General features: G+C 43.1%; 1 protein-coding gene across 1 annotated transcript in view; it reads right to left on the bottom strand.

Moving 5' to 3' along the window:
* Nucleotides 1-15,219, bottom strand: part of LOC110507756 (TNF receptor-associated factor 4) — a 43,262-nt gene extending 28,043 nt beyond the window's left edge. The window contains exon 1 of the mRNA XM_021587969.2: nt 14,375-15,219. Within this exon, the coding sequence (XP_021443644.1) occupies nt 14,375-14,517 (143 nt within the window). The 5' untranslated portion in view covers nt 14,518-15,219. The remainder of the gene's footprint in view (nt 1-14,374) is intronic.
* Nucleotides 15,220-16,672: the final 1,453 nt, after the last annotated feature.

Here is a 16,672-nt window from a genome sequence, read left to right as displayed (position 1 = left end):
TGGACACATTCATCATTGCGGCGGATGGCACAGAACAGAACCACGCGTCTTCTCTTCCCTTGTCTGTCATGAGTCACTCATCACAGGCTTCCTCCTTGCTCACAGCCACAAAACTGTCCAAAATTTCTACCTCGCCTTCTTCAAACTCCCTCACTAAATGCTGCTTGCTTTCAAAAGGTGATCAAAAGGACGCCTTACCCTGGCACTTTTCTATGGTGACACTTCAGAGCAAAAACAGCCTTACATAATAATCATTTATATTTCTGCTCTACCTGCATTTCCATTTATCTGACATTTAGGAAAAAGCAATTTTTCTTGTTTTGTCAGTATGCCAATTCATTTCAAGTCAGTGTGTCTGAGATGTGTCACTGCTGGTGACAGTTTGAGAGGGCCCTGTGCTGGCTGTGGCCATGGTAACAGTGAGGGAAGGTGAGGCTCTTTGTGTGAGAGAGAGCTCAGTAAGCAGACAGGGGCTGCTGTCTGTGGTCTAGCCGGTGACGTAAACGTGTGCACACACACGCGATAAGGCCAGAAAGCTCGTCTCCGGACATGCTGTGGCTCCTGTTTCCCTTATCAGCCTGAATCTGAAGCCCACAAACATTCAGACAGAGACATAAAATAACCTGCCAGAGAAATCTAGTCATCTCTTTCCCTCCGTCCCCTTCTCCTTGAGCCATACATGTTTGAAACCAGCATTCAGCTGCAGCTCAAGCTGCTGTCCATTCCTCTTTTTGAGGATGTATTTTCTTTGTTTAGCCAGGCGAGGCAGTGACGTCAAAAATACTCCTTTGTGTCGAAACACCTAGAAGGCAGTGCTCCTGTTGTATGCATTCTTTAAACTGCTCATGTTGCCAGGAGTGACAACATTGAGGCATTTTGCTTTTGGAATCAGAGACAGAGAGAGTGCGACGAGGGAGAACGATTAGCCATGTGAATTTCACTAAACATAAACAAAGCACAATGGCCCAGTTTAGTGTTACACTATTTGTGTACATAAGTCTGGCCCTGCTTTCTATGACTGTAGAGAGGGAGAGAGCTAAAGGTAGCAAGAGAGAGAGAAAATTCAGCAGGTTTCTCTTGTTCAACAATATTGATTTACAGGTCCGGATGATGACTGAAAGGAGCGCCACTGAACAAAAGCCAAATTGAAATGGGAAATTAATTAAGAAATGAATGAGGCGAGAGGCTGCAATGAGACAAATGCTCTCTCATCCTAAACAGAGCGGTAGTGAATGATGCATCTGGCCACGAACGTGAGCTAGTTCCTTACTCCGCTCGGCTCTTTCATAGGATCAATAGCCCATCTGTGCAGGGGGAGGAGAAGGGATGATTGGAGGAGGCTGTGCATTGTGCCTTGTTGACATATCTGAAATGAGCTGTGAGAGAGAAGGGAGGATGCCACACAGACAGAGAGTGGTGGTGGTGGATGGTCATTGGGGTTTTAGTTAGTTGTCCAACACAGTAAGTACAGCTAGCTGATGTTAAGGTAGGGCAGGAAGGAAGGAAGGGAGCCATCATCACAACGGCCCTTTCACTGGCCAGGGGGAGCGGGCTGAACGGAAAGGCTTAGGGTTGAATGGCAATGACCTTAACATTGAAGGAGCCTCTCCCGAATAAATTACTATAATTCAGGATGTGTGTGTATGCTTTTAGTGAAAAGCTTAACTGCTATGCCAACACCTGTTCTGGTCTACAGTGGACCCTTTCACTAAGACAGGTGCCTTCCCCACGTTCCAGTCCCACTGGCCAGCTGCTCTCCTTTCAGAGCCCAGACACAGATTCTTCACATGCCTGGGCCTCCACTCAGCAACCAGAACCAATGGTCAGTCAGTCAGTCAGTCAGTCAGTCAGTCAGCTGCCTGCCGCTAATGAGCCTCTCACAACATCAACTACCCCTCACAGACACGCTTCCAATAGCTCTCATGACTACTGGGTTTAATAGAAAGTAGTCAGTAGCCTCTCTTGGGGAAGAAATTGTATACATTAATTAATGCATTATACTAGCTTAATATATGTGGGTGTCTGAGCATGTGTGTCCATGTGTTCATTTGCAGAGGGGCTGTCAGCTTTACAGCCAGTGCAGAAGTTTCTGCACAACACAGACAGTTTGGGGGAAGTCAATTAGCTCAACAGGGAGCAGTGCGGTGATGTAGCCGAGCAGTGGAATGGGGTTCGAACAGCTAAGCAGAAGCTGTGCCATGGCCAAGCAGACCCTCCCATGTCCACTGTGTAACCTTGAATTGGTCATTAGGGTAATCTGCCTATCCATCCACCTCCTAACAGCCCTCATCACTTCCCAGTTCCCACAATCTTAACCCAGACTCTCTCCGCTGTACATTGTCCATTAATCCTGATGTAGTCTGACGTGAGGGCTAGTATGTTTCACAATAAACACCTTACATTAGCCCTTTCACATTACATGCACGTGTAGGCACTGGCCATGCTGGGAGGGCTGCCAACTGCTCAGGCTCCAGTGACAGGGCTGGGACTGGCAGCTTGGCCCCAGCATGCTCTCTGTGTGAGGGGCAAGGTGCTCCGCTGCATAACTGGAATGCCTACCACCTTTGTTAGCCTGAAGAGCTGCCAGATTCCGAGCTGTTTGAATAAGACCTCCTATAGCCATGGACGAGTCTCGGCAAGTCCCAAACCTGCTCTAGGGATGCTTCATGCACACTTTGTATAAGACCAACAATGTTGATAAAGAGAACTGGGAAGATAAGAGCCTTGATGCAGGAATGTGTCAGCGCATTTGGAGAGGCTAGACAAGAATTTTAAGTGCTTTCCCTCTTTGAGAGGTGTGAAATTTTGTCCTGAAAAAAGTACATAGACTTACTCACATTTTCCTAGCTTAGACCAACAATTAGCATCACGAAGCCCTTACGCCAGTGACCAAGGCATAGAAAATTACTATTGCAGAAAATTCAACCAAATGACCCCTAGTTCCCACTAAGGGAGTTTGACAATAGCAACTGGGCCGTCCAGTCCATGTGGAGAGAGTCTGTGTGAAGGAACTCTGCAGCTGTGCGAAACAGACCAATAACGTTCTCTCAGTGATGTCATCACAGCTGGACGTCTAAAGCCCCTCAGCTTCCTCCCATGAGACCCCATACAATGACATCATCCTGCAATGTCTTGGCTCACATCCATATCACTCCTCTCATGGTACAGGGGGTCTTATGGGAAAATGCTTGGAGAACAGTAAGGCTTATGTTCTGCCAAGGAGCTGAATGAAAAAGATGGTGCCCTAAAGATAAATGGATGGGTGACTTCAGGTTTCAGCATGCACTGTATATCACGCCATGTGAGTGACACACAAAATGTTCAGTGAGTATACAATACTCTCTCAACCACATACACTCACGCCCAGCCACACTCACACGTAAACACAAGCACACATCATCACCTTTGCAAGTGTAGACGTTGTTTTACAGTCACACCCACAACAGAAACCTCTTATCAGGGCAATAGAAACATCCTGGTGGTGTAAGTTCCATACAGGTTGACAAAATACAACCTTGTTGTTTTGTTGTTTCAGTGAGGTCATCCATTACAAACACCAAAGGATTAATGCATTCCCCAGGTTACCTGAGTTTGCCTAATTCTGAAAAACCTAATGGAATACAGAACAAGTATTTTTTTATTGACCATATCTGTGAAGGCCATCAAATCAGTGTGTCCATGTACAGTAACGACTACTGTACCAGTTGATTTGGGTGAATGAGCACCATATTGGTCATGGAGTCATTCTGAAGGGCAGAGCTATAATTCATACGGTATGTGTAACTGACATGTTAAACTTGAAAAGATCAGTGGACTTTCACACAATGGATCGCTTCAAAGTCCATGCACGTGTGAGGAAGTACTGGTTTAGTTTCTCTCAATAGGGATAGCCTACATTGGGATATTTCCATGTCAGGGTGTGTCCACCCTGCCTCTCTTTTACTGTATATCAGGTACTAGCTCTGGGGTAGTTTCTCTAGTTTCCCCTAGGTACAGATCTAATAAATCAGCTTCCCCTCCATCAATCCTAACCTGAACCATTAGTGGGAGGAAAATACAAAACTGACCCAAGATCAGTGTCTAGGAGTCACTCCTTTGTATGGGCTACTACTGCCTCAGTGTTTATAGCCAGATTCTAGACTCCACCATTCCCAGTTTATCAGCTGGAACAGCAATATTCAGCTTTGAGAGGTCTTCGCCACCCACCCAGAGAACAGAGTAGAGCAGAGTAGAACAGAGCAGAGGCCTGGGGGATTTCACTCCGCTAACTAAACCCCCTTCAGCGAAGCACAGTGAACTACGTTGTGCTCAGCAATAGACGAAGCAAAAATCCCTTTCACTCTGCATCCCCTTCTGTATCCTCGTGTGCCATACATACATAAATGCCTTTGGACAACTTTGAGGGTCTATGAAGGCCTCTGTGAAGCGACTATAGGATGCGTGTGGGGCTGGGGACTGGAGATCCTCATTCACTGAGCCATTCATTACTAGTCCAGCTGAACCCACACACAAACAAACACACACTCTTTTTCAAAGGCCCAGCTGCCAGAGCAGGCCTGGCTCACACACAGAACTGGGCACCAGTACTCCCCAACCCCATTTAGTCCTTTAAGAAACACTAGATAACTCCCTGGCCAAAAGTGCCTCTATTCTGCGTTCCCCTATCAATCTGCACACACAATGGACAGAAGTCAGTTCATCTGGCTTTAATGGAGACCAATGTTACTCACCCAGATTCCCTCCCTCTCTCCGCTGTCTCAGACCACATCAATCATACCCTTTTTCTTCCCTCCAAACTCTTTCCTCACTGCAATAAGCTTTTTGTTTACTTGCTGCAAACTCTCTTTCCCAGACTGCAAAAGGGATGGAAGGAAGAAGCAGGATGAGGAAGGAGAGAGGAAGTAGGAGGTAGCGGAGGCACTGATAATGCTGGTGATTAGGGTTGTCCCAGACTAAAAAAAAATTGGCATCCTGTTCTTTTGACCAATAAGTTGATCGAAATGTTTAGACTTATTTGTCCATATATTGACATACCATATGTGTTTGAATAAATCAACTACATATGCACAGAGCTTGTCTGATACTTTAAGCACACTGTTTGATTAAATAATTAAGACAAATGACTCAAGAAAGAGTCCGATGTTCACACAGTTAAAAGAAATGACGGCGAGTGCCTGTGTGATTTGCGCACGTTGTTTCGCTCTCCTCCCTACTGCAGCGAAAAGGCACAACAGCAAGTGTTTATTGCGCTGTCCGTGCTGAAGATGCTACATCATTTCAGCCATTTAGTTTCTTCCATGTTTCTGACTGAAAAGTTCTGTTACGGAAATCCATCATTTGTTTACGAAAAACATTCCATATTCCCTCAACCCTTGCTCTCTTTACGGGGAACATGTAAGTGTCGCATGCATGTGACCAATAGGGCCTGACCTATAGCCTATGATAATCACATAAATAAATTGGTTATAACAAACTCCCAACACAATAATGTCGACAGCTAAATGGATGGGGAGGACGTGAAAAATAAATTAGAAACGGGCAAATGTTTCCTGGTTGCTCAGGAGGGATAGGGGAAGTCCGATCTGTGGAAGACATTTGACTACTGGATATCAAGAAAAAGGAGGGTATAGGAGCAAGCGTTGCCTGAGTATTATGTGTGACAAAGAGTAGCAGTTTGATTACAATATTATTCTTTTTTTTGTCCATTTGGAACAGTGTAAACACTCAATAAGTGTACCAGAGAGTCTGTTCTAACAAAAAAATAAGATAAAGCCTTTATTACAGCAGACTAGAAACAGTTGCATGCATTTGTGAATTGCGATTTATTTATTGTTTAGGCTAATTATTCAAAGCGCCCTTTGTTATTTAATTTAAAAACTAAAATGCTTGATTTCATTACAAAGCATGAATGTCTCGTATGCTGTGTAATGGCATGAATGAATGAATGAATAATCTATTGATTGATACAGTAGCCTATATATTGAAAGTAAGTTACGGTATTAAGAGTAAACAGGACTCTTAGGCCTAGAGCTCGATGGTGGTTATACAAGGCTAGTATACAAAGACCACTAATGATAACGACATTACTGATTATTATAATGATGATCTTAATAATAATTGTAAAAATACAAATAAGGAGATCAAGAAAAAGGGGGGCATAGGAGTGAGTGAGAGCTGCATGCATTTTATGTGCAATTTTTCTGCCTGTTTGAAACATTGTAAACATCACTAAATAAATTATAAGCAATACCAGGCTGTTCTAACGAGAAAAAAAATTATAGCCTTTATTACAGCATAGCAAAGACTAAAAACAGCCGAATCTGTGAAATTGCTTTATCCGACATTTTGACTTTGCATGAGGCTTGGTGCTCACGGAATCAGCAGGCTAATAAACAAAACTGAAACAGGCAAATAAGCAAGATCGGTCTTATTTCTGTAGATATATATGGATAATTGATAAAGCCAGGCACATTTAACAGTTCGGCTATTGATTATAAACCAAATGAAATGTCCTGTGTCCTCGTCTCTGCTGCATCTGCCTCCCCCGCATTGTTTTCAATCGTAATATGCTGGTTAACTTTGCTATTATGCACATAGCAACATAGGGAAAGGTGTCAATTCTACAGCGCACTGAAGATTATGTTTCAGAAGAGATGAGTAGGCCTATAGCCTGCATCAGCAAAACAGCACAAAGCATTCACCACGTCCCAAATGGCAGCCTCTTCCCTACATAGTATGCTACTGTTGATGAGATCCCTATTGGCCCTGGTTAAAAGTAGTGCACTTTAACAGGGAAAAAGGTGTCATTTGGGAGACATACCAATTAGATTGTAAGCTCCACGGGACAGCAGAGGAAATCAGAAGTTACAGTAGGCTACCATAGTGTTGGGGAGGCCCATCCAGCAAGAAGTTACAGTAGGCTACCATAGTGTTTGAGAGGCCCATCCAGGAAGAAGTTACAGTAGGTGACCATAGCGTTGGGGAGGCCCATCCAGGAAGAAGTTACAGTAGGCTACCATAGTGATTGGGAAACATATCCAGGAAGAAGTTACAGTAGGCTACCATAGTGTTGGGCAGGCCCATCCAGGAAGAAGTTACAGTAGGCTACCATAGTGTTGGGGAGGCCCATCCAGGAAGAAGTTACAGTAGGCTACCATAGTGTTGGGGAGGCCCATCCAGGAAGAAGTTACAGTAGGCTACCATAGTGTTGGGGAGGCCCATCCAGGAAGAAGTTACAGTAGGCTACCATAGTGATTGGGAAACATATCCAGGAAGAAGTTACAGTAGGCTACCATAGTGTTGGGGAGGCCCATCCAGGAAGAAGTTACAGTAGGCTACCATAGTGTTGGGGAAACATATCCTGGAATAAGTTATGGGGCAGAACAAACCAATAGCTGTCCCTGTCAAGACCAGGCCAGAGCACTGTATCATTCCCACAGAGATGGCACAGTAGCGTGCGTGTGACTCTGCCTTGGTTCACAAACACTAACGCAAGATAGATGACTCCATGTATGGGATGGGTTAGGCACGTAAGGCTGCTCTTGCCCTATATCATGGGGATAATAGTTGTTTTTGTATCGTTTGAGTTTTTATTCTCCTTTGCTCATGAGGTATTGAGCTAATTGCCAAGGCCTATGATAAGCGTTTTGCCGTCGCCAACCAGGGTTGCGTCCCAAATGGCACCCTATTCCCTATACAGTACACTACTTTTCACCAGAGCCTTATGGGCCCTGGCCAAAAGTAGGGAATAGGGTGCCATTTGGGACACAGTTCAAGACCAGCATACACGGTGGTACAGTCATGTGATTCACAGTTGATTGCAGAAGTGATAAGCCTCAGGTCTGTGCTTGCTCTACTACCCCATGACTCTACATCAGAGCTGGGCCGGGCAGCCTCCAGGGCTTCTGCCTGTTGGCCTGTTGTATTTAAACATTCCTCCCTCCCTCTCTCTCCCTGGGTGGAAACACAGCCCATTAGCATCACATGCTGACAGACTGACAGGCAAGCGAAACCTTTTCATCACAAAGACATGATTCAGCAAATAAAGCTATTATTGTGTTAGTCAAAAGTAGTGGGTCTGTCAGAGAAAAGGGAAATGTTATTGTACGATAGCATATGAAAAAGTGTAAAACCTGAAGCAATGATCTCACCTGTACCTTGTGCAATCCCTTCTTGTGCAATGGTCTGTGTCCTCGGTTTGCACAGTGTGCTAACTAAGCCAATGGAAACACACTCAGTGAACTGATTTTTACTGGGTTAATCAATTGACTAGATTAAAGAGTGGGATCGATGGAGAGGTGAAGTGGCTGTCAAATAGCCTAAACCCCATGTCAGCTGGACCAATAGGATCCTGGCAGATGAAGAAATAAGTAAAGTAGGAGTGGACAGACCTCATGAGGCATCAAAATGTTTTAGAGGATAAAATACCAGTCAGAAAAAGTGTGATGTTTTCTAGGCTGAGAAAACAATGCGTTATGAAAACAGAGGCCCCAATCTCTTGGCTATGTTTGGCACTACAGTTTAACAAGCTTACCAAGTCAATAATGTCACTCACATTGTAAGTCACTGACATTGCATGCGTCCCAAATGCCACCCTATTCCCTATACATTGCATTCGTAAAGTGTTCAGACCACTTACAGTTTTTCCACATTTAGTTCCATTCCAGTTTTATTTTAAAATTGATTAAAATTGCCCTTTTCCATCAATCTACACACAATACCCCATAATGACAAAGCGAAAACAAGTTTTTATTTACATAAGTATTCAGACCCTTTGGTATGAGACTTGAAGTTGAAATCAGGTGCATCTAGTTTCCATTGATCATCCTTGAGATAAAAAATCTGAAAAACCTTGTATACATACAGTTGAAGTCAGAAGTTTACATACACTTAGGTTGGAGTCATTAAAACTCGTTTTCCAACCACTCCACAAATGTATTGTTAACAATAGTTTTGGCAAGTCAGTTAGGACATCTACTTTGTGCATGACACAAGTCATTTTTCCAACAATTGTTTACAGACAGATTATTTCACTTATAGTTCACTGTATCACAATTCCAGTGGGTCAGATGTTAACATACACTAAGTTGACTGTGCCTTTAAACAGCTTGGACAATTCCAGAAAATGATTTCATGGCTTTAGAAGCTTCCGATAGGCTAATTGACATCATTTGAGTCAATTGGAGGTGTACCTGTGGATGTATTTCAAGGCCTACCTTCAAACTCAGTGCCTAGACATCATCGGAAAATCTAAAGAAATCAGCCAAGACCTCAGAAAAGAAATTGTAGACCTCCACAAGTCTGGTTCATCTTTGGGAGCAATTCCCAAACGCCTGAAGGTACCACGTTCACCTGTACAAACAATAGTACGCAAGTATAAACACCATGGGACCACACAGCCATCATACCGCTGAGGAAGGAGACGCGTTCTGTCTCCTAGATATGAACGTGCTTTGGTGCGAAAAGTGCAAATCAATCCCAGAACAACAGCAGAGGACCTTGTGAAGATGCTGGAGGAAACCGGTACAAAAGTATCTATATCCACAGTAAAACAAGTCCTATATCGACATAACCTGAAAGGCCGCTCAGCAAGGAAGAAGCCACTGCTCTAAAACCGCCATAAAAAAGACAAACTATGGTTTGCAACTTCACATGGGGACAAAGATCGTACTTTTTGTAGAAACGTCCTCTAGTCTGATGAAACAAAAATAGAACTGTTTGGCCATAATGACCATCGTTATGTTTGGAGGAAAAAGGGGGAGGCTTGCAAGCCGAAGAACACCGTCCCAACCATGAAGCACAGGGGTGGCAGCATCATGTTGTGGGGGTGCTTTGCTGCAGGAGGGAGTGGTGCACTTCACAAAATAGATGGCATCATGAGGAAGAACAATTATGTGGATATATTGAAGCAACATCTCAAGACATCAGTTAGGAAGTTAAAGCTTGGTTGCAAATGGGTCTTCCAAATGGACAATGACCCCAAGCAAACTTCCAAAGTTGTGGCAAAATGGCTTAAGGACAACAAAGTCAGGGTATTGGAGTGGTCATCACAAAGCCCTGACCTCAATCCTATAGAAAATGTGTGGGCAGAACTGAAAAAGTGCGTGTGAGCAAGGAGGCCTACAAACCTGACTCAGTTACACCAGCTCTGTCAGGAGGAATGGGCCAAAATTCACCCAACTTATTGTGGGAAGCTTGTGGAAGGTTACTCGAAACGCTTGACCCAAGTTAAACAATTTAAAGGCAATGCTACCAAATACTAATTGAGTGTATTTAAACTTCTGACCCATTGGGAATGTGATGAAAGAAATAAAAGCTGAAATAAATCTCTACTATTATTCTGACGTTTCACATTCTTAAAATAAAGTGGTGATCCTGACAGACATAAAACAGGCCTTTTTTACAGGGATCAAATGTCAGGAATAGTGAAAAACTGAGTTTAAATGTATTTGGCTAAGGTGTATGTAAACTTCCGACTTCAACTGTAAGTGTTCAGACTCCTGGCTAGGAAACTCAAAATTGAGTTCAGGTGCATCCTGTTTCCATGAATCATCCTTGATATGTTTCTACAACTTTATTGGAGTCCACCTGTAGTAAATGCAACTGATTGGACATGATTTGGAAAGGCACACACCTATCTAAACTCAGCAAAATAAGAAACGTCCCTTTTTCAGGACTGTGTCTTTCAAAGACTTTCAAAATCTTCATTGTAAAGGGTTTAAACACTGTTTTTCCATACTTGTTCAATGAACCATAAACAATTAATGAACATTCACCTGTGGAACAGTCGTTAAGACACTAACAGCTTACAGACGGTAAGCAATTAAAGGTCACAGTTATGAAAAATTAGAGACTAAAAAGAGGCCTTTCTACTGACTCTGAAAAACACCAAAAGAAAGATGCCCAGGGTCCCTGCGTGAACGTGCCTTAAGCATGCTGCAAGGAGGCATGAGGACTGCAGATGCGGCCAGGGCAATAAATCGCAATGTTCGTACTGTGAGACGCCTAAGACAGCGCTACAGGGAGACAGGACGGGCAGCTGATCGTCCTCGCAGTGGCAGACCATGTGTAACAACACCTGCACAGGATCAGTACATCTGAACATCACACCTGCGGGACAGGTACAGGATGGCAACAACTACTACCAGAGTTACACCAGGAACGCACAGTCCCTCCATCAGTGCTCAGACTGTCCGCAATAGGCTGAGAGAGGCTGGACTGAGGGCTTGTAGGCCTGTTGTAAGGCAGGTCCTCACCAGACATCACCGGCAACAACATCGCCTATGGGCACAAACCCACCGTTGCTGGACCAGACAGAACTGGCACAAAGTGTTCTTCACTGACGAGTCACAGTTTTGTCTCACCAGGGGTGATGGTTGGATTCACGATTATCGTTGAAGGAATGAGCGTTACACCAAGGCCTGTATTCTGGAGCTGGATCAATTTGAAGTGGAGGGTCCGTCATGGTCCGGGGAGGTGTATCACAGAATCATCGGACTTAGCTTGTTGTCATTAAGGCAATCTCAACGCTGTGTGTTACAAGCAAGACATCCTTCTCCCTCAAGTGGTACTGCTCCTGCAGGCTCATCCTGACATGACCCTCCAGCATGACAATGCCACCAGCCATACTGCTCATTCTGTGCGTGATTTCCTGCAAGACAGGAATGTCAGTGTTCTGCCATGGCCAGCAAAGAGCCTGGATCTCAATCACATTGAGCATGTCTGGGACCTGTTGGACCTGATCCAACAGGGTGAGGGCTAGGGTCATTCCCCCAGAAATTTCCAGGAACTTGCAGGTGCCTTGGTGGAAGAGTGGGGTAACATCTCACAGCAAGAAATGGCAAATCTGGTGCAGTCCATGAGGAGGAGATGCACTGAAGCACTTAATGCAATTGGCGGCAACACCAGATACTGACTGTTACTTTTGATTTTGACCCCCCCCCCCTTTGTTCAGGGACACATTATTCAATTTCTGTTAAGTCACATGAATGTGGAACTTGTTCAGTTTATGTCTCAGTTGTTGAATCTTGTTATGTTCACACAACTATTTACACATGTTAAGTTTGTTGAAAATAAACACAGTTGACAGTGAGAGGATGATTTATTTGGTCCAACAGTTGACTCCTTCAAGACTGTTGAAAAGCATTCCAGGTGAAGCTGGTTGAGAGAATGCCAAGAGTGTGCAAAGCTGTCATCAAGGCAAAGGGTGGACACTGAAGAAATCAAATACATTTTGATTTGTTTAACACTTTTTTGGGTTACTACATGATTCCATATGTGTAATTGCATAGTTTTGATGTCTTCCATATTATTCTACAAAGTAGAAAATTGTAAAAAAAAAAAAAATTTAAAACCCTTGAATGAGTAGGTGTCCAAAATGTTGATACTGGTACTGTACATAAAGTAAGACCCCCAAGTATTTCAGTCATCTTTCAATGGGGGGTGTGGGGATGTGGAAGTGGTGAAGGGGTATGAGGAACTCAAGTGGCTCAAAACTAAATCTTAATTTTGGCAGTAATTTTACACTGTATGTGACCACGACAGAGGCTCTGTCCCAAATGGCACCCTATCCCCTATATAGTGAAGTGCACTACTTCTGAACAGAGCCAGAGCCCTTGTCAAAAGTAGTACACTATATAGGTGATAGAGTTCTATTTGGGACATAACCTCTCTCGGGCTCAGACATGGCTCATTGTATATTTATTCCTTGTGTGATTATTTCTCTATTTTTCTCTCTGCATTGTTGAGAAGGGCCTGTAAGCATGTCACTGTCAGTCTACACCGGCTGTTTATGAACCATGTGACAAATAAAATGATTCTAAAGTGATTTGAATTTGATGACCTCCGAGTGAATGGGCGCCAGTCTCTCAGCACACTTGTGCCCTTAATCCAATAAAGGAATCTGTCTAATCCCCCCTTATCCAAGGCAGTGCCACTGCTGACTACCCCAGCACCCCTACCACCCTGCCCCCTCCCCCTGACCCAAAACCCAGCCAGGCAGGCACATAGCCTCAGGGCAAAAAGACAGACAGACAGGATGGGAGGATAGGCCAGGGTCCCCTATGCCTGCCTGGATGAAAACACACACACATTAACAAACATGCACACACACAGATATATTTCCATGCAGGCTCACACACACAAACAGACAACCTCAAACGTGCCTCTCCCCTCTCTCTGTCTGTCCCTGGTCCTGAGGTCTTAACATTAGATAATTGTTTACATGTGTCATGGTAGGCGACTACAGCTAGAATGGCAGCAAAGTCTGCAAAACCAACAACTACTGAAACATTACTTCCTCATCACAGAATTGAATCTGACTGTTTATTATTATCTGAAACCTATATGCACAATATTACAATTGCAGTGTGCCAAATGATGATGCAAACAAGACATTGTTTTCTCTTCTGTTTTATGGCCTTTTAGAGCTTGAGTTCTCATTGGTGGCTCCCAGACTTCTGCCAGTTGGGCAAATTTGAATTCAGTTATGGAAAATAAAGAAACTGACTTCATGAAAGATTTGCATGTATAAACAACACCCCCAATGGCTGTTGTATCATCATACTGTATCATAATATACCACACATATCTACCCGGAGGATATCACATTCAGAAATATAGAATCATATTTGGACCAAAATAAAACAATTTGGCTAATCTAGAGGAATAAAGTTGACATGAGTGAAATATGTTATAAACATTTTCAATACCATAGGCTGGGTAGGTGAGGCAGTGGTATTCAAACTTTTTCAGCAGGGGACCAAATTTCTACTATATTTTTGGGGGGGAAATAATTTATTGTGACCCTACCCTACCCCAAATATGACAACCTTAAAATCGGTACATTTCGATTTTTACATCAACAAATAACCTTCAATTAATGTTTTTCATCTCTTATCAAAATGAAAAGGAACCAATAAATACAATTAAAAAAATATTGAAATGATCTTTCTCAAAAACGTTTGTATATTGTCCCATATAATAATAATAATAATAATATGTCCTAATTTATTGTTAAGGATTTAAGTCACCACCACTTCCTTTACCTATAATTTTGCTTCACCTGTGAGTGCAAAGGCCTTACAAAGGAAGGACACGCCTACAGGGTTTGTTTACATATATACTTTCCAACTGAAATTTGATATTTATGGTTAGTTCCTATAGTGACCCATAGACAAGACACATGTAGCACGCACGCACACACACACACACACGCACAGCGAGAGAGATACAGGGAGAAGTTTGAAAACAAGTTTTTTCAGTGTTCTTTAAGGCTGTGTATACAGAACACATCAAAATGCTAAATCATTATTGCAATCCAATAGGCTAATAGCGTTTGATCTGGAACACACACACACACGCACGCGCAGCTTACCTTAAGAATTCTTGTAGACAGGTGTCACAAAATCGGTGGCCACACGTAGAAACTTGAACAGGCTCGCGCATGGCTTTACTGCATAATGGACATTGAAAACGTCTCTTCGGTTTCTCCAGAAACTTGTAATCAAACCCCGGCATTGCTGCAGGATTCGTCGAAATACACTACAGAATAATGTCTCTCCCTTCGCCTCTGTGTCCTGTCCTACTGCGTGATTTGGGGTATGATGTCACCAGTGTCTCTCTTTTGATGGCCGTCAACAGAGAAATTCTCCGATATTCATGTCCCCTTCGCCAGCCAGTGACAAATCGGTTTACGAGACGAGAGTATAGACCGATTCAGTTCCGCCGTCTCTCCAGCAACAGGGTGACCGAGTGCATTGAAACAAAGGGAATCCTCGACAGTACAAACGTTTTTGCATAAAAACCTGACGATGTCTTCTTCTGACAATCTTCTTCTGCGTCTAGAAAAGCAGGAAAATCTTCGGCATATGTCTCTCAGCAGAGGTGTAACACTGACAGATTGAAGACAATGCTCTCATCCCATCTGCTTAGGTACAAAGCCCCGCCTACTATTTTTCTTGCGGGAGGAGTCGAACGTGAAATCAACATAGCCTATTTGCTTTTCTCTGGTCTGGGTCAATGATATCTCCTCTGATTTGTTTTATTTGTCAGCTATGTAATTCAAGTCTCTTTTTTATGAGTTGAATGATATCAATCTAAAATGAATGGAAATAAGGTAGGGTTTCACCTGCAAATTAATTGGCTTGAATTAAGTAGTTTGAAAGGAGTATGTTCATTTTTGAAAAAGTACAGATGTTTAATGTTCAATAAAAAAGTGAAATATTTGTTTTGCATATCCTAAACCCTGCTCAGAAAACAAGATGTATTAATGAATTGACCCTAAGCAGACACATGAATTACTAATTAGGAAGAGCTGCCCTCTGGTGGTGAAACTGAAAAAGAAGAGCCTGATATTCATGGTGTTGCAGAAACATTTGATAATCGATATTAAACATTGACTTCGATAATTGTCGGAAGTGGTTTCAAATGGCTGGACAATATCTTGTCTTAAAAATCTTTACAATTGTGTCCATTTACAATTATTCAATAGCTATAGGTTGTCATCACCAACCTTGTTGCTTCAGGATTACATCATTACACAGGCAGTCACGTGCGCTTTCTCCAAATAAGTGTCGAAAACCCGCCACAGCATTGTGGTATTACTAAATCATAGAGTACATCAATAGAGTCATCAATAGAGTACCAGAGTATGAATCATAATACCCATTAAACGTAAGGGTCAAAGAGGGAAATGGTTCCAATCGTTTTCCACCATACATTTTTTCCATAGGGGATTTTAGAAACACTTAAAATAAGGGCTGTGTTTTGTGTATGCTTACTCTGGCCTGACATTGGGATAACCTGTAAATCTTTCTAGGACAAAGTTACTTTTTTGTATTTTACCCCCTTTTCTCGTCTCAACGCTGCAACTCCCCAATGGGCTCGGGAGGCGAAGGTCGAATCATGCATCCTCCGAAACATGACACACCAAACCGCACTTCTTAACACCCGCCGCTTAACCCAGAAGCCAGCCTCACCAATGTGTCACAGAAAACACTGTTCAACTTACAACTGATTTCAGCCTGCAGGCACCCAGCACGCCACAAGGAGTCGCTAGAGCGCAATGAGCCAAGTAAAGCCCCCCCCAGCCAAACCCTCCCCTAACCCTGACGATGTTGGGCCAATTGTGCGCCACCCTATGGGACTCATTGAACCCGGGTCTGTAGTGACGCCTCTAGCACTGCAATGAGGTGCCTTAGACCGCTGCGCCACTCTGGGAGGCCCTAGGACAAGGTGACTTTTATCAATAATTTGCCTGTATTTACCCCCCCAAAAATGAAATGTTAATTAGCTGCTAATGTGGATATCATAAAGAAATACAAATGTCATGATGATCTGGACAAGACTGCCGACTCGAGGCAAAGGTAAGAATCTCTGAATTAACTACCCAATGTCAGCTAAATTAAGTGATTAATAAATTTGCTACATTTCTATAAATGGACAATTCTGTGAACTGTTAGCAAAGGTGTCAGCTAGAGATGACATACAGGAGTTTGCAGGGATATGTAGTTTTGCATGATGTCTACTTCGAATCTGAAAGTAAATAGAGCCGAATATATTGATTAAAATCACCTTGTCCAAGAGAGATATACATGGTTATCAAAACATAACGTCAGGGTAAGACTACATGAAACACAGACCTTATTTTAAGTGTTTCTATGGGAAACATTTA

The sequence above is a fragment of the Oncorhynchus mykiss genome, chromosome 27, assembly GCF_013265735.2.
Source record: "Oncorhynchus mykiss isolate Arlee chromosome 27, USDA_OmykA_1.1, whole genome shotgun sequence".
Lineage (NCBI taxonomy): Eukaryota > Metazoa > Chordata > Actinopteri > Salmoniformes > Salmonidae > Oncorhynchus > Oncorhynchus mykiss.
Note: the sequence above shows the minus strand (reverse complement) of the source record. Positions and strands in the feature narration are given on the sequence as shown.